At 33.8% G+C, this 10,624-nt stretch overlaps 1 protein-coding gene across 2 annotated transcripts in view; it reads left to right on the plus strand.

Moving 5' to 3' along the window:
- Nucleotides 1–10,624, plus strand: part of LOC107742302 (proprotein convertase subtilisin/kexin type 6-like) — a 111,400-nt gene that overhangs the window by 68,944 nt on the left and 31,832 nt on the right. For both annotated transcript variants that reach the window (XM_016555220.1, XM_016555221.1), the window contains one exon: nucleotides 7,194–7,382. In XM_016555220.1, coding sequence (XP_016410706.1) covers nucleotides 7,194–7,382 — 189 coding nt within the window. The remainder of the gene's footprint in view (nucleotides 1–7,193; nucleotides 7,383–10,624) is intronic.

Raw genomic sequence — 10,624 nt, forward strand, 5'->3', positions numbered from 1 at the left:
TTGCAAAGTCATCAGCAGTATGAGTTGATGAAGGAGGGGGTGGAGGAGGACAATGAAGAGAAGAAAAGGTTTTGAAAAGTGTGCAAGAGTCAGAACAGTTGCTAATTTTGTTGTGGTAGTATGTTGTTTTAGCAGTAGAGACACTTGCAGAGAAGGAGGAGAGGAGTGACTGATATACACTAAGGTCAGTAGAGTTTTTTTGATTTGCGCCACTTCCTCTCTGCAGCCCTGAGTCTAGAGCAATGTTCCCGGAGAACATCAGACAGCCAGGGGGCAGAGGAGGTGGTGCGTGCTGGCCTGGATGAAAGGGGGCAAAAGTTGTCTAAGAAAGATGTTAAAGTGGAGCAAAGAATGTCAGTAGCAGTGTTTGTGTCCAGTGCTGAAAACTGAAAGGGTGGAGGAAGTGAGGATGAATCACACGAGCAGTGTTAATTTTGACAGCAAATTTTGATTTAGTTTTAGTCAGTCTTTTGACTAAAATGCCATTTAGTTTTAGTCATATTTTAGTCATCTGAATTGTTTTTAGTTTTAGTCAAGTTTTAGTCATAAGATTAAAGACTAAAGATCATTAAGATCATAAGACTAGTTAATATCATAAGATTTTAGTCGACTAAATCTACAGTCAATTTAGTCGGCTAAAATCTAATGGGTTTAGTTACAGTGCATTTATTAAGCATCTAAAATTTCCAAACTCATTATATAGGTTTGATATTAAGGTTTTATCATGATAGACACCGATTTAACTGCAGTGACACACAACATGCCTTCATGTTAAAATTAAATAAAACCACTTCTCATAAAGAACAAGAACATGGTCTTCTTTTTAAAGAAATACCAATGGTTATAGGCTAATTATGCATTCTTTATAGGAACTTGTTTACCATATCCTTCATTCTTTCAAGCAGACATATTTAATTCTATAAATAAATTTAGATTAATCTTTAGGGCTACTAAAGTTTTTCAGTCAAGAGCAGTGCGTGATTTTCTGTCTTTCTTTTGTTGCTTCATTAACATCAAAGACTCGGACAATAGCAACTAAATTAGGCTGCTGTCCCTTTAAACCCGAATGCACAGCTGCAATGGATGCAATGTACTGATACACATTCTCCCTGCTGTTTACGTTTACTTCAGACGTAATTAACTGTGTTTACGTGAATACTCGTCAAAACAGACAATTCGACATCATTTTGTGTGTAATTCTCCGTTCATGCGACGCGAAAGTGTACTCGCGTGCTGTGAGACGCGCTTTCCGTGTGTATGCTTCAGTTTCTGCGCTCAGAAAACCGGACCGAATTGAGTTCTCTCTTGCGTCGTCAGATTTATCCATATGTCTGCTCTTCTCTTACTCCCACATATTGACATTTTTGAACGTTTTATGCGACGTGCAGCAAGTGTATGTTAGCTCATGTCCCGCCGGTTCATATGTAAGTTACGCATCTAACCTCTGAACCACGGAGATTGGAACCACGCAGCAGATTCGTTCTGAATGAATCTCTTCCCAAATCGTCCCTCCCTAACATTTTCGTCTCGTTTTTATTCATTGACGAAAATGTCAGTAGATTTACGTCATAGTTCTTGTCATTCAAAAAGAATTTTAGTTCGTTATCGTCTCGTTGTCGTCGGTGAAAAAAATGTTTTCACACTGAAAATGAAAATGAAATTAACACTGCACATGAGGAGGGCTGCCGCGGTGTACTGAGCAAATATATACTCCCGATTCCACGTAATTGAATGCAACTGGCCACGTCTTACTACTTATTAACCGAAACTGCAAAGCCACGCGAAACTGCAAAATATACTGTGTTTTAGAATAAACGGCACAAATCACAGTAAAGCAAATTTAAAATGTTTGCTTTTAGCAACTAAATTTAAACTAAGGCTAATAATGAAGACAGATGCTGTTCTGACTGTATGTAACTTCATCAGGACATGAGATGTGGCTTGTAAATTCATGACATCTAGTCACCGGACACAACAGAAGAACGTTGTTTTAGCAAGTTCATGCAAACATGCTTTCCAGCAATAGCTGTTTTTGCTGTTTGCTCTTTGTTTTGGGGTTTGATCGATGAACTTGATAAAGCAATGGAGAGTAAATGAGAAGTCCACCCTGTCTAAACCATGTTTGTGTTGTAAAGATGTCAGCCTTTTTGTTTGCAGCCGTTCCTCTGAGAGCGTTGCCCTTAAAGCAGCAGTTGTGATGTTGTGATATGTTGAAAAGTTTAATTTAGTTTTGCCGAAAAGTAAAATATTGTTCTGTCTAACACATATTTTTATCTGTCCTATATCTGGTTATTAAATTAATCAAATGCACAATTTCCATCATTTTATTGAGGTTAGTGATCTTAAAATGTGATTTGCTGCAATAAAATGTTGAAAACTGTATCGTATATGATACAAATAGTCATTATTATTTTAGTAATGTTGATGCAGTATTATAGTATTGTGAATTAGCTTTCATTTTTATATTTTCATTTTGATTTTAGTTTGTTTTAATGATTTTGTTCTATGATTTGTCTTTTTTTCCATTTTTTGTATTTTTATATTTATTTCAGTTCTTGGCTTATTCATTTTATTACTTAATTTGTACTTTTGTATTTCATTTAGACGACAAGGCAACATTTGTTTGCAAAAACAAAAATTTTTGTTTGTTTGTTTTCCAGCTTTATTTCAATTAACAAACAATTTTTAGTAGTTGTAGTTTTAGTTACAACACTGTACAGAACGCACTTAATGAAATATTATTTTTACATTTTTAAAATTTTTAAACTTTGAAATTTCAAAATATATTTCAAAATAAACTTTAAGGTGCGAGAAAACACATTTCCGATGTTAAAATAAATTTTGGGTAAATGCAAAAAAAATATCTCTATTAATTTTTATATACATGTTAACAGTAAAAGAACATTTTAGTTTGGGTGTAAAGTAAAACATTCTCCTGTCCTACAAGCACTTTCCCAAATCCAGCTATTAAATTAATAAAATTCATTGCAGTTTTATTGCAGTTAGTCCCTTTGAAATGTGACTTGCAATAAAATGTTGAAACTGTGTATAATTTTCCTGATGTTGCTCCTTGCTGTCCTGATAGCATTGAATAGTAAGTGTCATGGAAGGGAATGATGAGGTGGAGTGATTTCTGCATTCAGATTCATGGCTTTGTTTGCTGATGAGAATCCAGTCTCCTGCTGCGCTGGCTCTCTTTAAACCATTAAAACACCTCCGGTCTGTCTGTGTGTGTGTGTGTGTATGTGTAGTGCTGGCTGTGTGCTTGACCACTGATATCGATCATAGATTGGGTTTTATTTATAGCGTCTCGCGCTCGGATGGTTATTGAGAGGGAGTTAGCCTGCGCTTCCAGTCTCATTAGCTTGGCTGCCATCTATCGATTTACAGTCTCATTCCTTTGGCTCTATGAAGTGAAAAATGTAATGGCTGAATGCATAAACAGTTGTCCTGTGCTTGACGAGGATGCATTATTTGGACTTGTTTGAGTTGTTCTGTCGAACCGATCAGTGCTTTATATACAGGAATCATGGTGTCAAGTATTACCGTATGAATTGTGATGATGATAGTTGCTATAAAGACTGAAGCTTGTAACTAGTCTTATTTGGCAAAAAATTTAAATAAATAAATAAATAAAATGTGTGTTTGTGTATGTGTGTGTATACATACACACAAACACATATGTGTATGTAAAGTACACGCTTAAATATATGTTGTAAATATCCAGTGTTGTTTATTATTTCATATAGTATTTATTAATATTTAATATTTTTATTTACATATATATTTGGCTTTTAATTTTGTACTGTCAGTTTTCAATTTAATTATAATTTTAGGAGTTTAAAATTTCAGATGAGTTTTTGTAAAGTGCTTTTGTCATTTTGTAAGTTTGTTTATATTTTTCTTTTTATGTTGATTTCATATTTTATCTTTATTTATTCATATTTATTGATACATTTGGATAATTTTTATTCTTACATAAGAATTATTATTTTTATTTGTTATTTTTATTATTTCTATGTAGGCGTTAGTACTTAAGCTCATTTTATTTCTGTTAGTTGCCAAGGCAACACTTCTAATTTTTAGCTAATTTTTACCCCAGGTTTCAGCTGAAAGTTTGACCGCAAGCTGTCATGTTAAATTGAAGAAGTGCAGCCTTCTGTTTTAAGCGTGTTTTCCTTTGAATGTCAGTCACAAGATTGAAAGGAGGCTGTAGCACAATCTCCAGTGAGTGTATTTCTGGGCCATGCTGCTTCTGAGCGTGTGCTAAATAATGGCTCAGACCTCAAGTGACTAATTTTATTGCCATCTGTGCACTGTTGTTTATCAGCACAGCCATAAAATGCCACAGATGCCATTATAAAGCCGTTGAAACGGTGTCGCTCCTGAGGAAAAAAGTCTTTAATATCCAAAACAAGCTTCTGGATTGACCGAATAGATGATCCCGCAGCTTAATGAGCCACGAAACGCCATTGTGAAAGAGTAAATATGACAATGTGTGTGCTTGGTTTATTATTTTTCACACTATTAAGGCCAAGGTTATGTGTAATACAGACACTCTGATGCTTACGATGATTTGGGTTGGAATAAAATGAACAGGTCAGGCAATTTAATACTTCTTTATTGCTTTTTTTTTAGCTTAAGGATCCCTGTTAGGAGTGTGATTGATGCTCTAGCTGCACAAAGGATTATGGGAAATGTAGTTTAGTCATACAAACCTGTCGCTTCATAAACCAGGAGTGCTGTTTTTCCAATTTGGTTGCTATTCTTAATGAAAAGTACACAAAATGTATTAAAATCTATGTAAATATTTATATATTATATTGTTTTTTATTAAATATTTTTAAAATACATACATAATATGCTTACAGCTATTAAATATAAAAATTATGTAATATGTATTGTATATAATTTTGCATGTGTGTGTGTGTGTGTGTATAAATATAGATATACTTACAACTGTTGAATATAAAAATGATATAATATTTAGGCCTACTGTATATAATATACTATATGTGTGTGTGTGTGAGAGAGAGAGTATTTATTTATTTATTTATTTTGTTAAATTTATAAAATAAACATATAAATATACTTATAAATATAAAATATAAAAAATTGTTTATATATTGTAATATGTAAATTAAAATGATAAATAATTTATATGTAATATATAAACTGAATTTATATATTATAACTCTCCAAATACATTTTCCTATCCAAGTATATTATTTATTTATTTATTTAAGGATGATAGGAAATGTAATTTAGTCATGCAAACCTGTCATTTTGTAAACCATTAGTGTTGTTTATCTAGTTTTATTGCTATTATTTATGAACAATATACAATAAAAAAGCATTTAGCCTTCATTATTAATCTTTAATTAACATCTCCAACTTGCGAAGTTGGGTTTAGCAGATTAAAATGTATTTAATTACGATATTGTGGTGTTGTTTATGTCTGCTCATCTTGCAAATATGATCGCTCTGACATGCCTTCACTGTAGCAGTGATTTTGTTCGCTACAGTAAGTGATGTAAATAAAGTCATGTGGTCTTCGACAGTGACTCAAAGGAGGCGGGACTTTCCCAGAAGACCACTTGTCCTCAGAACACACTGCTCGCCTTAAGTTCAGCCATTTATCTTGTTAAGAGGCATTTTGTCTCTGTTGTTTCATAATGCGAGTCCCTTTACTCCAGATATGCTTGAGGACAGCCGGGAAAAACTGGGAGATTTTCCTTTTAGGCAAGCGGTTACAGAAAGCAGCCGTCATTTACGTCACACGCGTCATGCAGAGAATGCAAAAATGCAAAAATACAGCATAAAAGTATCAAGTAGCTATAATGGAGGTCATATAGAGTTTAATGAACATATATTTCAGCTTGTTTCTCACACAAAACTATAATTTGACTTCAGAATATTTAAAGCACGTGAGTTAGTTTTATGCCAGTGTTATTTTATAAAATAACAATCAATCAATAAATAAAGTATAATTGAGATTATAGATTATAGTTCATATGTGACCCTGGAACACAAAACCAGTCATAAGGATAAATTTTTTGAAATTTAGATTTATACATCATCTGAATAAATAAGCTTTCCATTGATGTATGGTTTGTTATGACAGGACAATATTTGGTCGAGATACAACTATTTGAAAATCTGGAATCTGAGGGTGCAAAAATATCGCCTTTAAAGTTGTCCAAATGAAGTTCTTAGCAATGCATATTACTAATCAAAAATTAAGTTTTGATATATTTACGGTAGGAAATGTACAAAATATCTTCATGGAACATGATCTTTTATTAATATCCTAATGATTTTTGGCATAAAAGAAAAATCGATAATTTTGACCCATACAATGTATTGTTGGCTATTGCTACAAATATACCCCAGTGACTTAAGACTGCTTTTGTGCTCCAGGGTCACAAATAATATTTTTAATTTGTTTTCATTTTTAGATTTTTGATTTCATTTAAATTTTTAGTTTGTTTTATATATTTATTTATTTATAACTATAAAAACCCTGATGTTTTGTATTTAAGTTTTTTTTTATTTAAAGTTTCTTTTAGTTCCTTTTTCAAGTTTATTTCAAGTGTAGTGGCATTTATTTTTGTTTGTTTATTTATTTGATTATTTTAGCTATAATAACCCTGGTTTATGGTGTTATTTGACCTTTTTGACAGTATATATGACCCTTCACTTACTTTATTTCATGATTCCCTTTTAAAATACTTTACCATCTGTCATTCATGTAAAAGACATCAAGTTTCTGAAAGCTTTTTGCGATGTTTTTAAAATCAGTAACTATTTATTAGCTACACTCTTAAAAATAAAGGTGCTTCATGATGCCATAGAATAACCTTTTTGTCTAAATGGTTCCAGAAGGAACCTTTAACATCTGAAGAACCTTTCTGATCACAAAAGGCTCTTTGTGGCGAAAGAAGGTCCTTCAGATTATAAAAAGGTAAGAAAGAGATGGTTCTTTGTGGAACCAAAAATGGTTCTTCCATGTCATCGCTTTAAGAACTTTTTGAAGCACCTTTATTTTTAAGAGTGTATACTGTCACATAACAGTTTTTGAAATCTGTGTTTCATATTATCGCTCATGACAGCCTAATGTTGGGTCGATGAACGCAGATCTGCGTTTCACATTCGCACCTGTTCTCCACTGACCCCCTTGGATCCTCCTGCAGGTACATTCGAGCAGATCAGAAGCTGAACGCCAGCATCTCGAGCAGTGGCTGCAGCGATCAGCCGGATCAGCAGGTGGTGTTTCTGGAGCACGTGGTGGTACGCGTCCTCATCGTCCACCCGCGCAGAGGAGACCTGGAGATCAGCCTTGTATCCCCCTCAGGGACGCGATCACAGCTGCTGGCTCAGAGGTGATGCAGAACACACCAGCACATCTGACAGAGCTCAACTCATAACAACTCTCCATAAGAGCTGTACAGTTTTAGTGCTTTCTGCTTTTTATTGGCTGGATAGTGGAAATGATGAAAGAGTTTGGTCTTGCATCATCCGCATGAGCGCTGCAGCTCATTACAATAGAGAAAGTGCGCAAACCACCAGACCACCAGCATGTTTCTTTAAACAAGTTAATCTCAATTTTCTTAAACCTGTTCTTCAAACAAAATGCATTAAAGGAAAAATTAAAAATACTGTATGCAGCTTACAGTGACAGCAACTGTAAAAACAAAACAAAGCAAACAAAAAAAAATATATATATATATATATTTATATTAAATTATTTGTTATTATTATTTAAATGTTTTTATTTAAATGTAATATAATATATCAATATAAAAACAATACAATATAATGTACATTAAATAGAGTAATTAGAGTGGAATAGAACAAGATAGATAGATAGATGGATAGATGGATAGATGGATAGATAGATAGATAGACAGATAGATAGATAGACAGATAGATGTTATTTTGTGTTCTAATAAATAAGCTTATATAAAACCAAAATTTTAGCGTCCAGTTAAATTTTACAGTTCTTGATTCCAATTTTGATACAGCAAGAACTATTAGCCTAACAAATATAAAGTTCAAAAATAAATAAACCAAGCAATATACAAATAAACACAATAAAACAAAGATACAAATTAAACAATGTTCAGGTACAGAAATTGAATAATCAAATGTAAAATAACCCTGCAAAGTCTTCACCAAAAAAAATAAATAAATACAAATAAATAAAAAATAAATGTTGATTAATCATTGATAATTTCTCTTTCCTTTTTTCTGTTGATTTACATTAGTAACACCAACAGCAGCTGGTAAATTAGGCTGCTGTCACTTTAAGAGACAATGCACAGATCCAGTATAATGGCACACATAGGATTTATTTTCTTTCTGTCTATCTATCTATCTATCTATCTATCTATTGTCCTTCAATATCATGCACAGGTTGTTTAAATGACTTTTATGGTGCTTTCACCCCCTTTTTTTTGGAGCTCCACAGATGTGGTCACCTTGAGCTGTTGTTGTATGGAAAAGAGCTATGTGAAGATTCTTCAACATTTCTGAGCTACAAAACAAATTAAAAGTTTGTGTTTTGTGTCTCTTTCTCTCATAATCTCTCATAATTTTCAGTATCCAAAACTCGTGTTTTCCTCGTACAAACACATGCACACTAGCATGGTAATGTGCTGCTCTTACTGTAGTGTATTCTGTAGGGGTCCGCAGGAGCTGACGGGGTCTGATCTGGCTGCTCTGGTTTCTGTCACACCGGAAGCTTCTTGCTGTCAATCACGCAGCAGTTTGATATCCTCTCTGTTGGTCTTGACGCTCTGCTCTTTCCAAAATCGCTCTCCTCTCGGCTTCAGCGTGGTTTAGTATTCTCTCAGCGTTTTTTTCCCGCATGGTTATGAGCGCTGAGAGATCCTGAGCATCATTCTCATAACCCTCATGAATAAAACTCTCACTCACTCTCAGCTGCTTCTGCTTCAGCACCCAGATCTTACAGAGGACCAGAACTGAGTATCGTACATAAGTAAACAATAGTGTCAATATAATTAAATATATTTAAAATAATTGATAGTATAGTAGTATGAGGCTACAACCTAAAAAATTTTGACAAAAATAAAGCGATCTTTAAATAAAGGAATTGTATTTATTTATTACTACTAAATCTTATGTAGTTTTATAAAAATGCCACTAAAATCAAATATATGCAGTATGTATGGCTTTAAATTATTTTATAAGACTACAGCATAACAAAATATGAAGAAATGAATAATGGTCTAAATACATTCTGAATGGATTTTTTTTTTCTCAAAATTATCATTTTAAATCTTGCATTTTTGCATTGCAGATCTTGCACATCTTGCAATCTTTGCATTGCAGAAGTATGGACCCTCAGACATTTATGGCAAAAAAGTCAAATATATAATATATATAATAAATTATATAAATATATAATATATATCAAATATAAAAAGTCATTTTAAGTATTTTAGCATAATGTTACATCATAAAATGTGAATAAAGTGTATAAGGTCTCAGTACTATGTGAATTTATTTATTTATATTTATATTTTTATTTATATTTCGTTATTTATTTATTTAAATCTTGCATATTTTTGTAATTGGTTTTGGTAGTCACACAACTCTTCTTTGGGAAATGTGACATTACAGACTTGAAATGCCGAAAATGCCACTAAAATCAAATATTTAATGCCTTTTTGCATAAGGCTGTAAAATTAAAAAGTTTTTTTCTTGGTTTATTAGGATATTACGCATCTTTTATTGGGGTCGGGGAAATGTGGCTTTTCAGACATTTAAGTGGCAAAAATGTCACTTAAATAAAATAAAGTGTTTTAGCATAAGGCTGCAACATAAAATCTGAAGAAATATAGTTCTTAAAACTTTGAATACAGAGTATTTGATTTAATTAATTGATTGATTTATAAAAATCGTGCATTGTTTTGTTCATAGTTTGGAGAATGTCACAACTTTTATTGAAGGAAATGTGTCTCTTCAAACATTAAATGCCAAAAATGTTTAGGAAAACCAAAATGCCACAGCCATCTTTTCTGTCGGTAACAATGTTCGTCACTCTCGTTTGTCTACGTGAACGTCCCTCCATTCTCACTTCTCCACAGGAAGCTTATTGTTTTGACGTTCCACGTCTTATTTACCGCATGGAGACGGAAGAGCTGTCAAAATGCGCCCCTGCACAAACATCTCCCACAGCGCGTCTGCTTTTCTGATAACAGACATGACAGCCTAATGGGGCTTCCCGCGTTCGGAGAGTATTTATTAACAGCCACCAGTCGCCCCGCGCTGCTCTCTCACCCCGGCCTTTCAGCGCTGAGAGTCGTTGGAGAGTCATCCATATGACGCCTGCAGATTGCCAGGAAAGACATTTGCCTTGAATTATGGAGAGGGATGCTGTGGTTGGGACCTCCCTTCAGCTCATTTATTCAACATGCACGCTGCCAGAGCCAAATTTACCGTCTCCGTTCAGTGCAGACGCCTCGCTTGGTGGCTGGAGAAGAAAGCGCGCAGACGTAATGCGCGAAACGCCATCCAAGCCTGTTAACACGGGCCGTGAGAGGGCCAAGTTCAGAAACGGCGGCTCTGCTAAGCTCTCATTAGTAGTGTGATCGAGGGG

Source organism: Sinocyclocheilus rhinocerous, unplaced genomic scaffold, assembly GCF_001515625.1.
Source record: "Sinocyclocheilus rhinocerous isolate Xijiao unplaced genomic scaffold, SAMN03320098_v1.1 scaffold75, whole genome shotgun sequence".
NCBI lineage: Eukaryota > Metazoa > Chordata > Actinopteri > Cypriniformes > Cyprinidae > Sinocyclocheilus > Sinocyclocheilus rhinocerous.